Below are 17,084 nucleotides of genomic sequence, written 5' to 3' on the forward strand. Positions count from 1 at the left end.
CACGTCCAGCATCAGCTCACACCCCAGCACTGATAACCAACAGAAGCAGAGGATGTCTGCAGGGCCCCAGACCCGATAGATCCCTTTAAAAGGGGAGGATTTTTGCAGCAAACTATCAGTCTCCTCAGACCTGACCCCTCTAGACAGACAGACCCCCTCAGTGTGACCACTTCAGAAAGGCAGTTGCTGGGCACCTGGGTGGCTCAGTTGGTTAAGCGACTGCCTTCGGCTCAGGTCATGATCCTGGAGTCCCGGGATCGAGTCCCGCATCGGGCTCCCTGCTCAGCGGGGAGCCTGCTTCTCCCTCTGACCCTCCCCCCTCTCGTGCTCTCTCTCTCATTCTCTCTCTCAAATAAATAAATAAAATCTTAAAAAAAAAAAAAAAAAGAAAGGCAGTTGCTGCCCAAGGCTCTGCCCGGTTGATCTCCCAACAGGACTGAGATGCTTCCCTGCTCGAACATAAGGAGCAGTCAGTGCCGAGAGCTGATCCGGACCTGACTGAGACCTCATCTCAGCCGCCGCCCACAGACTGACTTCGTGTTTGGTTTGTGAACTCCCTACCCCCTTGTTATCTTGTTTGTTGTGTGCCGTATAAGAAGCCAAGTTAATCACATGGTGAAGTATCACTGAGGCTGGAATCCTAAACCTGCTTTATATTAACCTTGCTTTCTGATTGAATAAAGCGGACACTGGGGAAAGACACAGCTCGTGTGTGCACCTTCACAGCGTGTTCAGGACAGGTGCTCTCGGCGGGGCACTCCCGGAAGTGATTGTGATAGTTGTGGTGTTTCCCCCTAAGAAGCCAACAACATTAACCGCTAATCTTGCGTGTCTTCCGATGACCAGGAAGAGTGGGGACACATGAACTGCTACCATTGCCGCCAAAGTCCACCCAGCCAGATACCTGCCTGGGTTAGGTGTGTTAGGTCACCGGAGGTCAGGGGGTTCACCTCACATTGAAGTACCAAAACTGCACAGAATGGACACAGGCTGCTGATAGAGACCAAAGACAGAAATCCCTAGAACACAGATCCCAATGCTGAGTCCACAGAATCAGGAACCCTCTTCCCAGGTACCTGCCAGCCCTTTGCTGTCAGGGGAGACCAAAGTCCAGGCACACCCCAAGCAGGTGAGAGAGGAGGCTAGGACCGAACAGCAGAGCCCGGGGAGGAGGCTCCAGCCAACAGGGAGGAAATCCAGCCCACGCACGGGGAGGGAAGGAAGGAAGCACCTTCTAAAGCTTCCCCATCCCAGCTTTGATCAAGAGCTTGGGGAGCAGGGAAAGGGCGACACACCCATCACAATGAGGAGCCCAGAGCTAGCCTTTGTGCAGTCTCCTTCAGGCAGCCACTAGCCCCTTAGAGAACTTGGCCCCAGGGCCCCGGGGGGAGGGGCTCTCCTCACCACCCCTGAAGTGAACTAGGCAGCACAGCCAGGAGCAGAGGCCTCTTTACATTTCTGGGATTCAGGACAACCCCAGTGCCGCCCGGAGAACACGGGGGAGCAAAGACACCCATGAGGGCTCACTGCTGGGCCAAGACGGGGATGAGAAGAGCAACTGCTGCTCCCACGGCCAGCTCCACCCCAAGTTAAAGATCAGGAAAAAAGGCCAGGGCTCCGAGGAGGGCTAGCCTGTCTCCGGCGTCCCTCAACCTGGAATGACTCCACACGTGCCTCGGCTCTCTGCACCCATGGAGAGTAATCCCACGGCTGCCTGAGCCCCTGCTCCGGGGCCTTGAGGGGCCCCAACCGGCCCCGGATCCTCCCCCACTGGCCTGGAGCGCCGGTCCAGGCAGTGGGACACGCTGGTGCTTCTCCCTTTGACCCTGGTCTGCGAGGCGGCGCCCGGGATCCTCACACGGGAGGTCACCGGAACCCCGGAGCGGCTCCAGTTTCTCGTCTGGCCTCGCTCCAAAGCCCACACAAAGCCTGGGCATGTCCCTGCTCCGCCGGCCCGAATTTCCCGGCCGCAAATGCAGAGACGTCTAGCGCTGCCGACCCGACCCACAGGTTGCAAAACGAAAACAGCTCCACACGCAGATCAAGGTGAAAAGCCCCACAGGCGGCCTTCGCTTCACAGGCTGCCGCCCGAGAAGCCGCTCCCGACCCGAGCACCCTGCGCCCAGGAGGGGCCTGCAGAGACTCGCGCGCCCCGCGCCCGCCTCCCCGAGGGCTGGCCGGGCAGGGCTCCCGAGGAGGCCCCGCTCTGCTCGGCGCCCCCCGCGCCCCCGCGCCCCGCGCGGCCTCTCCCTCCTGCGCCCGCCTCCGCTCCCGCCGCAGGCCCCGGAAGTCCGCGCCTCACCTTCCGCCTCGCGCACAGCGCCGCAGCGCAGCCGCTCAGATGCGGGCCACCGCTCCGGCGGCCCCGCGCTCCTCTGGGCGCCGCGGGGGCGGGCCCCGCGCCCGGCTCTCGCCATGGCAACGCTACACTTCCGGCCCGCGCGGCCCACAGCCGGAAGCCGCGGCGCCCACGGAAGCCCGGGGGCGGGGCCGATCGGCCAGGGGGCGGGGCCTTCCCCGAGAGCACGGCTGCCCGCGGGGCTGTGTGAGCGTCTCGGTGGCCGCGGGTCCGCGGCGCGGACGGGGCGGGAGGGGCAGGCAGTCAAAAGGCTTTCGGGAGGGTGGCCATCTGTGTGTGCTGGGCTTCTAAAGAACAGTCGGAGTTCAGCGGACAGAGTCATCACGGACGGAGGGAAAAGCATACCTAAGTGAAGGACCCGGTGCCTTGGGGCCATGGCAAGGAACCGAGGTGGCGGTTTAGGAGGGCGGGGGAGAGTGGTCACATAGGAATAGTGCGGACTCAAGGAGCCTCGAACGTCAAACCAGGCGAGGGAGGACCCGTGGAGGGGACGTGGTGGCTGAAGACTTGGAGGCAAGGCCCTCTTTGCTAATGGAGTGGGGTTAGGAGGCCGCAGACAGTGAGAGCACGGGGAGGCACGAGGACCCCGTCAACCAGAGCTCCGGGAACGGAAAGGGGTGACAGAGGAGTTCCGAGGAATGCACGGGACGTCTGAGAGTGGAGGGGGCAGTGCGGTACTGCGCATTACCTCATCCGTTCCCGCCCCCACACTTTCTGCCCCAGTGCACCTCCCGCACTCATGCCTTCCCTCAGCGCCTTCACGCCGGTTGGCTACCTGCTGTATGCTGTGGATTTTAAACCACTTAAGAGTATAATGTTGGGGGAGGAGGCTACCCAAGAAAAGTTGAATCCTTGGAGTAGAGTGATCTAAAGTGTGCTCCTGTGGTTTCCCTTGGGTCTAGGGGCCTTGATTCCAGCACCAGCCACTGCTGGTGTCCTGGGCCCAATACCCCCTTGGGCAAACTGCTGGTGAGGGGCAGGGCTGGGCTTTGGGTCATGGTACAGACCATAGGCCTTGACAGCTCAGATGGCCAGAGAGAAGGTGAGGGGACAGAATAGGGTCTGGGAATTGAGAGGACCAGTGAGTCTCAGGGCACCTGCCAGAGGCATTTTTCTGGGACCACGCATCTGGGGCAGGTCCTGTGCCTGCTAAAACCCTCAGACACTATAGCCAGGCCTGAGCAGGGGGTTCTGGCCCCTCAGGCGTCCCCAGCCTGAGCCTCCACTCACTTTCCTAGAGTGCCTCTCCTCCATTCAGGCCAACCCCCACCTGCCTGGGGAATATCTCCTTCTATCTAGACTAATCCTCAGGGTCCTGTGGCTGCCTGGGAAGCCTTCCTGCATACTCACACGACACACCTGTGCTCTCACTCCTGTCCAGGGTGAAACCAGGTGGTCCTCGCATGCTCCCCTGGGCAGGAACTATGACCCATAAAGCTGTATCCTCAAGGCCTGGCCCCAAGAGATGTCCAGTAAACCCCTCCAGCTAAGAGACCTCTTCCTCCACACACACAAACACCCAGGAGCACTGCCCAAGTGCCCCAGAACAAGGGGCATCCTCCTGGGTAGCAACCTTCAGAGCTTTGGACTCAGTGGACCAAGAGAGAAGGGAGGCAACTCTGCCTCCAAAAAGTCCTGTGGGGCCAAGGAGGTCCAGCTCACCTAGAGCCAGTGAGGTGCACAATGAATAACGAGAGCTGGTCAGCTCCCACTGTTAACAGGCACCAGGGAGGGGAGGAAAGTGGCCTCCAACGCCTTTGGAATCCACTGGGGCCCTGCAGCAGCCCCTGGGAGAATTCCTTGAATTAACTGTGTCCCTATTTTGTTCCTGAAGTTTCCTCCAGGAAGCCCTCTGACCACCATCTAGGTCCGGAAGCTGCTCAGCCTTGAACTCTGGGCAGGCCCCACCCATTCTTGGCAGGTCAACTTTGGGTAAATCAACTCCCTCAGCTATTAAATGGGAGCCTGAAGCCCAGCCCAGACAGGATAAAATAACCATAGGTCACAGGCCCCTTCCAAAGGCTTTTCCTTCCAGCTTGTAGGGGGTGCTGAAGGCAGCCCAGGGGTGAGGAATGAGGCCTGGGTGGCCGCCTGCAGCCCCCACTGGAATCCTCCCTGCCCCTCCCTTCCAGATTAACTGAAACCTGCTAATTGTGGCAGTCCTCTGCACGCTCCCCTCCCCCACCGCCGATTCCTCCCTCCCTTTGCCTCCCCTCCCCTCCCCCTTCCATCCGAATGATAAAGGGTCTGGCCCGCCAGGCCCGCCGGCCTCAGGCCCCCAGCCTTGCCTCAGCGCACTGCCCCATTGCCTTGCCTCCACGGGGCCAGACCCCTGCCCACGGTGCGTGCCTCCCCCTGCATGGGACCCTGCAGCAACCCACACCTGGGGCTTCCTGGGTCGGAGTCGTCCTCCCAGCCCCCCAAGAGAAGGAAGAAGAGATACCTGCGCCATGACAAGCCCCCCTACACCTACTTGGCCATGATTGCCTTGGTGATCCAGGCCGCACCCTCCCGCAGGCTGAAGCTGGCCCAGGTGAGAGGGACCCCCATTTTCCCTCACACTCGGTAATCGGACCTTTCGCCAGACCCGTCCCCCACCTACTCCTAGGCTCAGACTCCGGCTTCCATCCCCACCTGGCCCTACCCAGCTGAGCCAGTGGGGCCAGTCCAGGCCTGGGCACCAGGGGCAAGAGCCGAGGTGCTCAGGCAGGAACCTTCCCTCGGGGCTTTTTTTTTTCGCTCGGGCGCAGAGGTGTTCTTTGGGGGGGGGGGCGACGCCCCTCAGCCCGGCTGTGGGGGAGGGGCGGCGCTGCTCCCCTCTGCGTCCCGGCTCACAGTGCCGCGCCGGGTCGGTGGTTTCAGATCATCCGTCAGGTCCAGGCCGCGTTCCCCTTCTTCAAGGAAGACTACGAGGGCTGGAAGGATTCCATCCGCCACAACCTCTCCTCCAACCGATGCTTCCGCAAGGTGGGGTAGGGCGAGGGTCGGAGCTGGGGCGGAAATCCCGAGTGTCTGGGGTCGGACGGCCCCACCCAAGCCTCCCCACCCCCTCCAGGTGCCTAAAGATCCAGCGAAGCCCCAGGCCAAGGGCAACTTCTGGGCAGTCGACGTGAGCCTGATCCCGGCCGAGGCGCTGCGGCTGCAGAACACGGCCCTGTGCCGGCGCTGGCAGAGCGGGGGCGAGCGGGGAGCCTTCGCCAAGGACCTGGGCCCCTACGTGTTGCATGGCTGGCCCTACCGGCCGCCCAGTCCCCAGCCGCCGCCCAGTGAGGGCTTCAGCATAAAGTCTTTGTTAGGGGACCCCAGGGAGGGGGCACCACGAAGCAGCCCAGGTCCAGCAGGCTCTGGGCACAGTGGGGAGAAGGTGATGCCCACTCCACCCTTGCCCTCCGAGAGGCCTCTGTGGCCCCTCTGCCCCCTTCCCGGGCCCAGGAGAGCAGATGCGGAGACTTCCCAGGGCGGAACCAGCAGGCCCTCGCCCCTCTCCCCTGAGCACAGAGCCTGGCCCCTCCACTTACTGCAGGGTTCTCCAGATCCCGGAGGACTGTCCGGTGGGAGTCACAGGGCCTCACTTTGGGGGCAGCTGCCCACCTCTTACTTGCCTATCTACACTCCCAATGTGGTAATGCCCTTAGCTCCACTACCACCCACATCCTGTCCCCAGTGCCCACCTTCAACCAGCTCAGCCTACTGGGGGGTGGCCCCTGAAACTCATGGCCCCCCAGGGCTGCTCTGGGATCTAGATGCCCTCTTCCAGGGGGTGCCACCCAACAAGAGCATCTATGATGTGTGGGTTAGCCACTCCCGAGATCCAGCTGCCTCCACCCCAGGCTGGCTACTCTCCTGGTACAGCCTGTGAGGCTCCCAGGGCAGGGGCGCTTTCCTCTCCTATCCCTTCCTGCCACCACTGGCTTGTTAGGGAACGAAGGCCAAGAGGTCCCAGAGGTGTCTGTGGCCACGGCAGCCTTGAAACACCAGGCACCAGCGGTGCTGAGAATCCACGATGTTTATTGGACTACCCCCAAAGGGCTGTGGTCTAGCTAGGCACCACCCTGGCCCTGATGGTCAGTCATGCCTCTCCTACCCCCAGAGGCAAGCCTGGAAAGAGTGGGGGCTTTCCTTGCAGCAGCCCCTTCCTGATTCCACTTTCTCTGTCGGTCTATCCTTCTTTCCATCCATCCATCCATCACCATGTGTCACTTCCCCTCCCTGGCTCCGGGCTGGGGGAGGGAGAACCTAAATGGTGGCTCCAGCCTTAAGTCCTGTCCTCCCTCATGTGCCTGGGAATGAGGTAGCAGCACCTTTTTGGGGAAAGGAAATCGAAATTCTGCTTGGTTTTGGTGGTGGTAGTGGGGAAGATAACAGTAAAGGAGTAGACAACATTTTAATGCCGAGTCTGATTTTTGGTGATGGGGTGGTGATTGAGAAAACCACTTGGCGGGGTCTACCTCCCACAGTTCTGGCATCCCCTGCTGTGTGCTGCGATAACAGCAAATGGTGATAAGGAGGGAGCTGAGGGCCTGGGGGAGGGAGAGGCAATCATGTCCCTACGCTAAATACTCATGGGGCAAGGGAACCAATTCTGGGCTGGGGGGGGGGGACAGTGGGCCCCCAGAGGTCAAGGAGGTTGTGAGGGTGTAAGAGCTCTGCTGCCTCCGCCCGCAGAGGCGCGACTCCAGACTACGAGGGCATGTTCTTTTGGGTCCCAAGGGCCGAGCTGGAGTCGCTCGCTGGGCCGGGACTTGGAGGGCTGCCGGGGGACGGCGTGGGAGTGCAGGGGGTCCCGGTGAGTGGTGTGTCGGTGCTGAGGGAAGAGGGCGTCCCAGAGCGCGGGGCCCTGCAGCGCTGGGCTGGCCCCAGCTCCACTTGGCCCACTCGCTCGGCGAACTTCAGCGAGCACACGGTCTCGCCCAGATCCTCGGGCCGCGTGGAAATCTGCGGGGAAGCGGTGGGCGGGCCCTGAGTGGGCGGCGCCTGGCTTGCAAACCACCCCGTGCCTGCCGCAGCCCGAGGCCCACCTGCAGCAGCAGAACCGCGGTGGCGCCAGGTCCCAGCGCAGGCTGCAGAAGGCGCGTGAGCTGCGAATCGCGGAAGGGCACGTGTGGCCGGCGGGCCCGCAGCGCGGCCATCACGCCCCCCAGGGCCAGCAGCGAGCGATTGATAGTCCGGGCCTCCCGCAGACGCTGGGCGCCGTCTCGGTCTCCCCGCGACGTGCTGGCCGCCCCCGCCTTCCAGGCACGCTCGGATCCCGCCAGGTCCACCAGGTGCAGGGTGCCTGCAGGGGCGAGCAAGCCCGACGTGGAGGGAGCCCTGGTCTCCGGTGCTGCGAGCTCTCCCCACCCCCCACCCACGGGGCTGAGGTGCGCGCCTCGGTACCCGCAGTGCCTGGCCCGCGAGGTGGGGACGCCGTGCGTAGTGTCAGCGTGACCAAGGCATGCGACCGAGAGCTGTGCCGATTCTTGCTGGTGGCGGCGGTGGCCCGGTTGCTCCTCCCCAGGCTCAGCATCTGGAGGGCGGAGCAATAGGACCTACCTGCTGCTGCAGGGTCTGCGTCCCTAGGTGGGAGCACAGACGGTGCCTTGGAGAGCTCCTGGGAGGGGGAGGGGCTGCGTTGCCGCTGGGCAGCCTTACCTGGTGCAGGGTCTCCAGGTTGGGCACATCCCAGTAGGTGAGGCCAGCCACCTGAATGCCCCCCTGGCCTGCTGGGCCCTGCCTCACGGCCAGGCGCTCTGGAGGCCCTGGGGCAAGGAGGTCCCTGGTGAGAAAGGGAAGGGCTTGGTTTCTGAGGTTCCCCTGGTAACTGGAAGAGCACAGGGTGAGGACAAGGTGCTGTAGCATAGCCCTGACCTGACAGCCTCATTGTAGATCTCCACCATGCTGAGAGTCACACGGTGTTGCCCTCCGGTCCCCATCTCCTGGAACAGTGACTGCAGTGCCCTAGGAGCTATGCCAGGGTCCTCAGGCGGGCCCTGGGGACGGGGTGGGGTGCCACATCAGACTCACATCCCAGCCCCTGGCCCCAGGAGCCACCCCAGGTCTCCCCTTCCCACCTCCATACTGTAGGTCTTCCCCGTGCCCGTCTGACCATAGGTGAAAATGCAGACACTGTAGCCTCGGAGGCAGGACAACACAGCTGGCTCCAGCTCCCGGAAGACCTAGGGCCGGAGGGGGGGGAAGGGTCCTAAGTCTCAGGACCCGGGACACAGTGCGAATGAAGCTTGATTCCCCAGGGAGGGCGGCTCTAGGAGGGCACAGTGGAAAGGAGGACCTCCCAACAAATTGAGCAGGCTCCCTGGAGGAGACATTTGCAAGAATTTGCCAGGCAGAGGAGGGAAGGGATGTGCCAGAAAGGAAGAGCAAGCAACACGGAGCGCCGGAATTCTGAGGACCACCTGGGAGGCCCAGGGGCGCAGCAGCTGAGAGCCCAGATGCTGGGCTTGGCTGCCAGGTTCAGACCCCAGGTGTGATGGCAAGCAAAGCATCTATCGTCCTTCTGGGTTAAGGTTTTCCCTCTGTGAGGGGACGACTACAGTGCCACCTGTTGTAAGGGCTCAAGGGGAGCATGTACAAGAGGACTAGAGCAGCACCGGGCACACAAAGGATGAGCCCAGAAGAGCAGCACCGGGCACACAAAGGATGAGCCCAGAAGGGCTGCACAAGTGAGCAGCCCTCGGGGGCTCGTCAAGATCACTGGAACCCTGGCCTGTGAGGGTCCACAGAGAGGCGGCTGAGGAGGAGATGGCGCTGGGACTTATATCCTGTGCGCAACTGGACCCCAGCAGCAGCCTTTTGAGCAATGACATGGCCAGCTTTTGTGGCCAGAAAGTGGCTGCCAACAGAGGAGCCTGCGAGTTCTACTTAACGTGTTCCCTGCCAGCAATGAGGGCAGAATCAGAATTGCCTGTGAGGTCACAAGGTTCCATGACTGGAAGGAAGCACTGAGGGTGACTGATGGGGGACTGTGGAGCCCTTGCACGGATGGGGAACACATGTGAGCAGGCTCAGTGAAAGATGCCTTTGGCTCCTTCATTCAGACACACTGAATTGGAGGGCCCTGTCAGAGGACTGCCCGGAAGGCAGCAGATGGGGGGGCCTGCACAGGGCTGAAGTTTGGGATGCAGGCTGAGACCAGGGGAAGTGTATGAGATAGAGAGACAAGTAAAAAACAGCTGTGGTACTCCAGGAAGTGGGGGAGGGAGCCCTGGACACCTGCCAGGCACTCCTCACACTGTGTCCCTGTGAGGCCAACACAGGTCAGAATCTCTGCTAGGCGTCTCCCTTACTCCATCGCCTCTATTTCCTGAGCTTTGGAAGTTCTAATGTCAAAGTCTATGTGGACAGCGACAGGGAGCATATGAAGCAAGGTGGGGAGCTGGGCCTGGCAAGAAAGGGGAGGAGGGAAGGAGAGCGGGATCTGTAGTGGGCTCTCAGGAGAGCACTGAGGCTGGAAACCACCCACTCGCCCTTGCGCCCGACTGCCTCCTTGGCCACAAGGCATGGAGGGGAGCCTGCCCTCACAGCCAGCCCACTCCACCAAGGCTGAAAGAGTAAGCAGCCGGGAAGCCCGGAGGAAGGTGGTTACAGCACTGTCCCCACCCTAGCCACGCTCTGCAGCCAGCTCTCTGAGCAGTGGCTATCATCTCAGACAAGTTCATTTTCCTTAGTTTCCTGGTAAAAAAGTTAGTTTTTAAAATGTTAACCTTTCCGTTAAACCAGAAGGCTTATTTCCACTAGAACTGCAGAGCCTGGTGAAAGAATGTAAAGGGAAAATTCTGAAAAGAAAGGAGGTGCCCAGCTAGGCTGTCATTCCTGCCTCCCAGAACCTCCTGCTCCCTTCCCTTCTCTGGAGTTCAGCCACCGGGAAGGCAGATGAAGGGGAACCCAGAGCCTCTTCTGACTTGGGGGCAGTATGAGGGAAGGACAACACAGGCGCAAGGGCAGACCATCACCTCCTCCTGGCTGGCCTCTGGAGAGAAGACCCAGTCCAGGCGGAAGCGACGCTGGCGCCCTCGATAGCAGGTGGTGACCGTGCCACTGGGCCCAGGCTCCGAGCTCACCAGGCTGGAGGGTGTCCCTGGCCTCAGCCGACACAGCACACGGATATTTCCTGGGATGGAGATCACATCAGTGGGCTGCCTCCCGGGCCCTAAAGCATGGGGAGGCCCCACTTCCTCCACTTTCCAAGCCTGCCATACCCTTGAGCTCCAGCAGCCGCCCTGGGCATCCAGTTGGGGGCCCCTGCTGCTCCTCAGGGAGCTGAGTCCCAGCCCCGCCAGCTGACAGTGCCCCCAGGGCCCAGGACACCTGGTGGAATAGAGATGTGAGGAAGTGGGTGCAGTCGAGGAGCTTGAGGAGGGGGGGGCTGCTGAGGATATAACTTTCAGTGGCTTTGGGCCCCTAGGGGCATCATTCGTGGGCCCAGGATGGAGACCCAGAACCTGAGGAGAATCAGGGAAAAAGACATCTGTCTCCTCCGGGGTTGGCAATCCTGTGAGGGGTTTACTGTCACCCCAGTTTGCACCGACAAAAATGAGACCAGAAATGAGATCACACCTAGGGCGTGTGAGATCACAAGCTGTTCTGATTCCAGAGCCTACCACCTCCATTACAGCAGACAGCTCCCCGGGGTGGAAAGAGAAAACGAGGGTTCCCCACAGAAGGACAGTGACCAGGCTGCCCAGAGACCATGTTCTGGAGAGGGGGCAGATGGTCCTGACCTGACCCCGGGCCTCACTGAGCGAACACTGACAGCTCTGGGTAAATGTGCTGACCAGTCCTCGGAGGTCCCCACAGCCCTGACGCAGGCTGGCCATCCGTGCCCGAAGTCCTGGCAGGGAGAGTTTGTTGTGAGGGAGAGCCCTGACCCCATGGCCTTCCCGTGAGCCCTCTGGTCCCAGCCCTTACCTGCCAGCCGCCCATGCATCTGCTGCAGCTCCCTTCTACAGTTCTGCTCAGTGTCCTGCTGGAGCTGCCGAAGGGCCCCCCGAAGGCCCTGCAGCTGCACCTCCTGCACCCCCAGCTGTCCCACCCAACCCCACCCTTGTCACTGAGGAAACAGGGCACTTACCAGGCCCTGCCTCAGATACCCTGCCTCCCAGTGCCCCAGCCTTCCCGGCCCCTGGGCTCAGTGCCCACCTGGACTTGAAGTGCTTCTGTGGTGTCCTGGGCTTCCTGAAGCCGGCTCTGGAGCTCCACCAATGCCTCTGCCTCCTCCTGCAGGAAGGGTGGGAGCCAGGTCAGCTGTGGAGCCAGGAGCGAACTAAAGGAGGGGCACGCCAGCAGCCCCATTGGGCTGGATGGGGACATCAAGTTGAGAGGGGCAGGCACAGCTCATCATGAATCCACGTCTCCCAACTTTATACAGGACTCCTTCCCCCAAGTCCCTCTGCTCTCCTGGGGTCAGTCACTTGGAAAGCCACAGGACAGGGCAGAGCTGTTCTCCCATGAGCATTGGTCTCCTTGCAAAGACCATTCCAGGGCCTGTCCACCCCCCTCCCTCCCCATCCCAGGCTCTGGTCCTGAAAGGTCAGAGAGGGTTCCAGCAGCATTAGATCCTGGGCAGTGTTGCAGGTAGCCAGGTGTTCAGGAGCCCCAGACTGCAGGAGAGGTAGCAGCCAAGGAGAATACCTGGGGGGCCCTGGTGGAGGGGCCAGGGCCCCAGTGTAGCAGGAGGTCCCGAGTGAGGCTCAGGCTCTGTTTCAGAGCCTCATTCTCCAGGGTTAGATGCTGAACCCTTTTCTCTGAGTCTGTTGCCCCCTGGTGGAGAGAGAAGCCCTCAAGACTCACCTGAAAGTTGGGGCCACCTCTCTTGTCACCCTCCTGGAGCCCCACCCCGCAACCTTACCACTCCCAGGCGCAGCCGGCCCAGCTCCTCCTCCTGCAGTTCTAGTTGCTGCTTCAGCTCCTCTAGCTGGGAAGGAGGGAGGGGCACAGGGTGGAGCATCTCCTTCCAATCCCTCCACCCCAGTCCCTGTTGCCTTCTGGACCCCTTACCTGTCCGAGGATGAGCTGCTCCAGCCGCTGCCAAGCCCTCTGGTCCTCCTCCAACTGCGGAGGGTTCTGCCCTTGGGCCTCATCCCTTAGTGAAAGGGAAGGGCTCTCTTCTTGAGATGGGGATCCTGGGGTGGGGTGGACCAGTTAAGACTGATGAGGCCCCCAACCTGAAGGAGAGGACACCTCGGCAACAAGGCTGGGCATGGGACCCCGAACTGCAGGCCACTCAGTTTCTGTGCGTTTCACTCCTTCCACACACTCCCTTTACAATTCACTACTCCTTACGCACCAGCAGGAGTGGGGCACTGCCCCTCCGAGGCTGGCTGAGTCCCCTGGGACAGGGCCTGCCTTCCCCTGGGGCTCCGAATCCATGCCAGGAGGGCCAAGAGCTGACCAGTCACCGTCAACAGTGGGGGGACATCGCTCGGCTGTAAAGGACATAGAAGAACCAGAATAGAGGAGACGGAGGTGATGACACGCACGGGGAGACCAAAAGGACTGTGGAGAGAGTATGGATCAGCTGGAGAAGGACCCTCAGCCCCGCTCACCTTGGTCAGGTCAGGAGGATTCCCGAAGCTCTCTTCCGCCCCCAGCTGGACGGAGAGGAACTCAGCAAGACGCACGAGAGCCTCTTCCAGGGAGACCTCGGTAGGGCGGCCTTCGGCTCCCTCTTCCGGCCCATCCTCAGATTCGGAGCAGCCAGTGAGGCCTGGTAGCGGGAAAGCGAGGCTTGTGGCTCACGTGTCGGAGGCCTGGCCAACAGAAGGCACCTCCTGGGCCCCTCCCTCCCAGAGAGGTCACGGGCACCCCTTCCTCTCTCGGACGGCGGGGTTCCCTCCTGGCCCCGGGGACGCAGCGCTCCCGGCTCACCGACAGCACTTACCGACCAGGCCAGTCAGCTCGGTCCACAGCTCTGCCGGGGGCTGGTCGGGGCGGCGGCGACCGCGCTGGCAACCCGCACTCTGGGGAGAGAGCAGCGGGACCTCGGAGGGTTCAGTAAGCAGCCTGGGGGGCCCCCTCCCTCCGAGACCCGGGCCAGGGGAGTTGAGGTCTCCGCTTCCAACAGCACAACAGAGGCGGGGTCCTCCGCACCGCCCCCCCACCCCAGCGTCAGCGCCCTGGGAACGTGCGCTGCGCGGGCCCGCAAAACCCGCTCTCAGGAAGGTGGGCGCCGGACGTGCTGCGCCCGCTCTGCTCACCTGGGCGGGGTCCCCGGGGTCGCCGGCCGCCGCAGCCCCGCCATCCCTACGAAACAGGCTGTAGAAGATGTAGATGAGCAGCGAGTAGAAGGCGTACATGGGAGCGCGGGGCGGCAGAGGGCCCCGCTTCGCGCCGCCCCGCGTCCCAGCGCCCCGACTCCGCGCCCGCGCGCTGCAAAACCGGTGCGCATGCTCGGGGAGGCCGCCCCCACGGCCCCGCTCCCGCGGGTGGGGGCCGCGCGCCCGAGGAAAGGGGGTGCCAGGAACAGGAGCCCCCGGGGCCACACCCGGACACCTGCCCCGCGCCTCCCACCCCTACTTCACTGAGACCGCAGGCTGAGAACGCCCACGGCCTCCACGCACCACCTCCTCGGAATCCTTCCCAGCCTTCCGCGGAGGACCCTATCGCCCTCGCCCCTTAAAGCCCACAGCTGGTAGGAGACCAAGCTCCCATCCCCACATTACCCCTCCCCTCATAGCCCCGACCAGTCCCACCCAGACCCCTCCTCCCCTCTCAGCCCTGCCCCGCCCCCTGCAACAGCCCCTCCCCTCTCAGCCCCGCCCAGAGCCCCGCCCAGCAACCCCTCCCATCACAGCCCCGCCCAGTCCCGCGGCCTGTAACAACCCCTTCCCTCCCAGCTACGCCCAGACCCCCCCTCCCCTCATAGCCCCGCCCAGACCCCTTCACAGCCCCGCCCCCTGCAGCAGCCCCTTCCCTCCCAGCTCCGCCCAGACCCACTCCCCTCTCAGCCCCGCCCAGACCCCTTCACAGCCCCGCCCAGCAGCCCCTCCCATCACAGCCCCGCCCAGTCCCGCGGCCTGTAACAACCCCTTCCCTCCCAGCTACGCCCAGACCCCCCCTCCCCTCATAGCCCCGCCCAGACCCCTTCACAGCCCCGCCCCCTGCAACAGCCCCTCCCCTCTCAGCCCCGCCCAGACCCCTTCACAGCCCATTCTCCCCTTCACAGCTCCGCCCTCAGCCCGCCCCTTTTACTGGCCCTTCCCTTCACAGCCCCTCCCCTCACCACAGATCCCTCCAAACCACTTGGGTATCATACCCCAATCGTGGGACAGAGCTCCCTCCTCCTAGTACCCTCTCCGCCCTCACAACCTCGTCTGGCTCTCCTAGAACGCCCCCTTCCCCAGGCCCCGCCCTCCTACCGCTCTAGCCTCCGCTCCTCTCGTTGGTTCGCGTCAGGCCAACGCTGGGCTGAAGCTGGAGACCCGGCCGCAGCCCGCGAGCGAGCGAGCGATCGGCGGGCGGCGGAGTGGGCGACTGCGGCCTACAGCTCGCCGCTGCGTCGGGGTCTCGCAGCTCAGACGCCGCTGAGGGCCTGCGCTGTAGCTCCTAACAGGCCAGGTTCCGAAGACGGCGCCTCCCCGAGCGCAGGAACCAGGTCGAGTGGGCCTGCGCGCGACTCTCCCCGAGGCCCGGCACCCCCACTTGGATTCCAGGGCCCCAGAACTCACGCCCACCCAGGTCAGGTTCGCTTTCTCCTGTCTTTTCCCGGCCTAACTAGGTTCTTCTTCCCCACAGTTGCGTCTAGTGGTCCCAGGGCTCCGGAAAGTTTCGATGAGCCTATCCCAACACTTAGAAATGGGGTTCTGGAACCTGGGAGTCCAGGAGAGTCGCCTTTAGGGCTCCTGGTCGCCGGCTTCTGCGTTTTCTTCCTCTCCAACGTTTTGGATCCCCTTCCAATTTCACATTCACTACCACCCGAGGTGCCATGGCCCCCAAGCCTTGGAGTGAGTGGAGCACGACCCTGTCCCACCTGGCACTGGGAGTGGTGTCTCTGCATGCAGCCGTGCGCACTGCCCAGGTGAGTACACTGGGGTGGGGCAGGGATGTGTCCCACTTCCAAACTGCAAGGACCTGCATCGGGTCCAGTTCCCCGGATCACAGAGAGGGTGGTGGGAGGTTGAATCTGAGAGCCAGGGTTGCATGAGACCCCCAGACCTTTCCCTGCTTAAAGGAAGGTCCTGGCCTCTTTTTTCCCACACCTCCTCCTATCTTTGTGCTGACAGGCAAGTCGAGGGGCCGCTGCTGGCTTCCTGCTCCAGGCCTTGGCCTCTGCCACCATGCTGGCCCCAGGGCTGGGCACAGATGAAGACTGTCTTGCTGGAGCCTGGGTGGCCACTGTCATTGGCCTGCCCCTTCTGGCCTTCGATTTCCACTGGGTGAATGGGGACCGCTCCTCTGCCAACCTGCTCCTGGGAGGAGGGATGGTGCTAGCAGTGGCCGGTGACCACCTTGGTGCTGAGGGCCGCTCTGTGGCTAGTCAGGCAGTGGTGCTGGTGGTTGCAGTAACCATCCTCATTGTGGCCGTTTTCACAGCCAACACTTACGGAATGTGGGGGGGTGCGATGTTGGGTGCTGCAGGCCTCCTGAGCCGGCTAGAGGAAGAGAGACTGCTGCTGCTACCAAAGGAGGACATCTGTCGCTGGGCCCTGGCTGCAGGCAGTTGGGCCTACCACCAAGCCCTGCACACACAGCGCCTGCAGTGGGAGTGATGTTTGGAGACAGCAAGGTGGGGCTTCTGCCCTGGCTACACGTCCCACTCCCACAGGCCTGCTCCTTTGGGCCTCTTCCCCTAGGATGGACTCTCTTGCCTCCCAAAGAGAGCTTGCTGCAGGGTGATGGATGCCTTGGTCAGGATGCTCAGGTCCCTGAGTCTGGGCACTATCCCTCTGGCTGAGTGTGGGCACTCGCCTAGACCAGAATGAAGGAGATGGGGCCCCAGGCACATGCTGGGGCCTGATGCTGGTCGGGCTGTGGTTTTGGGTCCAGAGAGAGGCTTGGTCTCCAATAAACCTTAGGGATACAGCAGGAATATGGAATCTGCCCATTCTTGAAAGGGATCGAAGGGTCCTCCACTGAGCTTTCTAAAGCTCCAGCGCAGCAACTGGTTTCCTTGTGCAAAAAAAAGGGATGTCCTGAAACTAGCCCTGGGGCCTCACTCAGCCTGACCGCCTAATGGCACCCTTGTCAGGAGGGCCCCTAGACTGAGAAGACCTAGTCCTGGACCCTGTGACATGGTCGAGCTCTGAATATCCTTATACAGCCTGGCAGGTGGCCCTCCAGGACAGTGACCTTCACCGGCTGCCGGTTGGGGTGGAGACAGAGGAGGACTGTACTATACCTGTATTACAGCTGTCCTCAGAAATTAATATTCCCTCTCAGAGCTGACTTGACATGTACTCATTTGCCCTCAGGCCTATGCAAGGCAAGTCCTGATTTTCCAAGACCCTCACTTTCCGCAGTGGACCCCTCTTCAGTTTCCAACCCCGGGATTAGGCAGGACGGTGGTTTAAATTCGGGGTCCGGAGCCCTTTCTCGGGGAGTAGCTATGCTTGGGTGCCGTGGAAGCACACCTGGTCCCACGCAAGAGGACAGGAGTGGGCGGCAGGGTTTCTCTCCTGGCGTGCACGCAAACCTGTGTTGGAGGACAAAGGCGCAAGCACACCCGACGTGGGGGCGCCCAGGAATGCCCACCATCCGAGTGGCCTTCAGCTTGTGGGCCGCACCCTTGACG

General features: G+C 62.3%; 4 protein-coding genes across 11 annotated transcripts in view; 2 read left to right on the plus strand and 2 right to left on the minus strand.

Annotated features, from left to right (window-relative positions):
* PPP1R16A (protein phosphatase 1 regulatory subunit 16A) overlaps window positions 1-2,451 on the minus strand; it is a 35,967-nt gene extending 33,516 nt beyond the window's left edge. The window contains exon 1 of one of the 2 annotated variants that reach the window (XM_045895654.3): window positions 2,303-2,451. The gene's annotated coding sequence lies outside the window, so the exon portion shown is untranslated. The remainder of the gene's footprint in view (window positions 1-2,302) is intronic. The other variant, XM_045895655.3, reaches the window with a different exon arrangement.
* Window positions 2,452-2,592: 141 nt separating this feature from the next.
* FOXH1 (forkhead box H1) lies at window positions 2,593-6,355 on the plus strand. Its single transcript, XM_045895666.3, has 3 exons — window positions 2,593-4,892; window positions 5,222-5,326; window positions 5,415-6,355. The coding sequence occupies exons 1-3, from the start codon at window positions 4,719-4,721 to the stop codon at window positions 6,216-6,218; spliced, it is 1,083 nt and encodes a 360-aa protein (XP_045751622.1). The 5' UTR covers window positions 2,593-4,718; the 3' UTR covers window positions 6,219-6,355.
* KIFC2 (kinesin family member C2) lies at window positions 6,356-13,686 on the minus strand. Of its 4 annotated transcripts, XM_045895663.3 has the most exons (18): window positions 13,552-13,686; window positions 13,236-13,314; window positions 12,901-13,061; window positions 12,642-12,780; window positions 12,353-12,477; window positions 12,204-12,269; window positions 11,987-12,115; window positions 11,495-11,572; window positions 11,264-11,378; window positions 11,077-11,186; window positions 10,555-10,663; window positions 10,309-10,466; window positions 8,410-8,514; window positions 8,207-8,328; window positions 7,991-8,114; window positions 7,736-7,865; window positions 7,378-7,634; window positions 6,360-7,294 (listed from the first exon to the last, which is right to left on the minus strand). In XM_045895663.3, the coding sequence occupies exons 1-18, from the start codon at window positions 13,648-13,650 to the stop codon at window positions 7,040-7,042; spliced, it is 2,361 nt and encodes a 786-aa protein (XP_045751619.1). In that variant the 5' UTR covers window positions 13,651-13,686; the 3' UTR covers window positions 6,360-7,039. The 4 variants fall into 4 exon arrangements, 3 of the variants coding, with proteins under 3 accessions (XP_064443714.1, XP_045751619.1, XP_064443713.1); XR_010410464.1 differs by lacking the exon at window positions 7,736-7,865 and having other exon boundaries at window positions 6,356-7,294; window positions 7,892-8,114; XM_064587644.1 differs by lacking the exons at window positions 10,309-10,466; window positions 10,555-10,663 and having other exon boundaries at window positions 6,359-7,294.
* On the plus strand, window positions 13,217-16,382 carry TMEM276 (transmembrane protein 276). Of its 4 annotated transcripts, none has more exons than XM_045895671.3 (3): window positions 13,217-13,348; window positions 15,089-15,371; window positions 15,577-16,382. In XM_045895671.3, exons 2-3 carry the CDS (start codon window positions 15,279-15,281, stop codon window positions 16,060-16,062), a joined length of 579 nt encoding a protein of 192 aa, XP_045751627.1. In that variant the 5' UTR covers window positions 13,217-13,348; window positions 15,089-15,278; the 3' UTR covers window positions 16,063-16,382. The 4 variants fall into 4 exon arrangements, with proteins under 4 accessions (XP_045751627.1, XP_045751626.1, XP_045751625.1 ...); XM_045895670.3 differs by lacking the exon at window positions 13,217-13,348 and adding an exon at window positions 13,847-13,985; XM_045895669.3 differs by lacking the exon at window positions 13,217-13,348 and adding an exon at window positions 14,591-14,948.
* The last annotated feature ends 702 nt before the right edge of the window (window positions 16,383-17,084 follow it).

Source organism: Mirounga angustirostris, unplaced genomic scaffold (assembly GCF_029215605.1).
Source record: "Mirounga angustirostris isolate CCGP_5_RB_7025 unplaced genomic scaffold, mMirAng1.0.hap1 SCAF_4, whole genome shotgun sequence".
Lineage (NCBI taxonomy): Eukaryota > Metazoa > Chordata > Mammalia > Carnivora > Phocidae > Mirounga > Mirounga angustirostris.

Excerpts from the sequence above, each read along its gene's own strand:
- FOXH1 (XM_045895666.3), top strand. The coding sequence starts at position 4,719 with ATGGGACCCTGCAGCAACCCACACCTGGGGCTTCCTGGGTCGGAGTCG. Across the intron at positions 4,893-5,221 it reads GCAGGCTGAAGCTGGCCCAG|ATCATCCGTCAGGTCCAGGC; the intron begins GTGAGAGGGACC and ends CGGTGGTTTCAG. Across the intron at positions 5,327-5,414 it reads CCAACCGATGCTTCCGCAAG|GTGCCTAAAGATCCAGCGAA; the intron begins GTGGGGTAGGGC and ends CACCCCCTCCAG.
- TMEM276 (XM_045895671.3), top strand. The coding sequence starts at position 15,279 with ATGGCCCCCAAGCCTTGGAGTGAGTGGAGCACGACCCTGTCCCACCTG. Across the intron at positions 15,372-15,576 it reads CAGCCGTGCGCACTGCCCAG|GCAAGTCGAGGGGCCGCTGC; the intron begins GTGAGTACACTG and ends TTGTGCTGACAG.
- KIFC2 (XM_045895663.3), bottom strand. The coding sequence starts at position 13,650 with ATGTACGCCTTCTACTCGCTGCTCATCTACATCTTCTACAGCCTGTTT. Across the intron at positions 13,315-13,551 it reads ACCCCGGGGACCCCGCCCAG|AGTGCGGGTTGCCAGCGCGG; the intron begins GTGAGCAGAGCG and ends CTCTCTCCCCAG. Across the intron at positions 11,379-11,494 it reads CAGAAGCACTTCAAGTCCAG|CTGGGGGTGCAGGAGGTGCA; the intron begins GTGGGCACTGAG and ends TGGGTGGGACAG.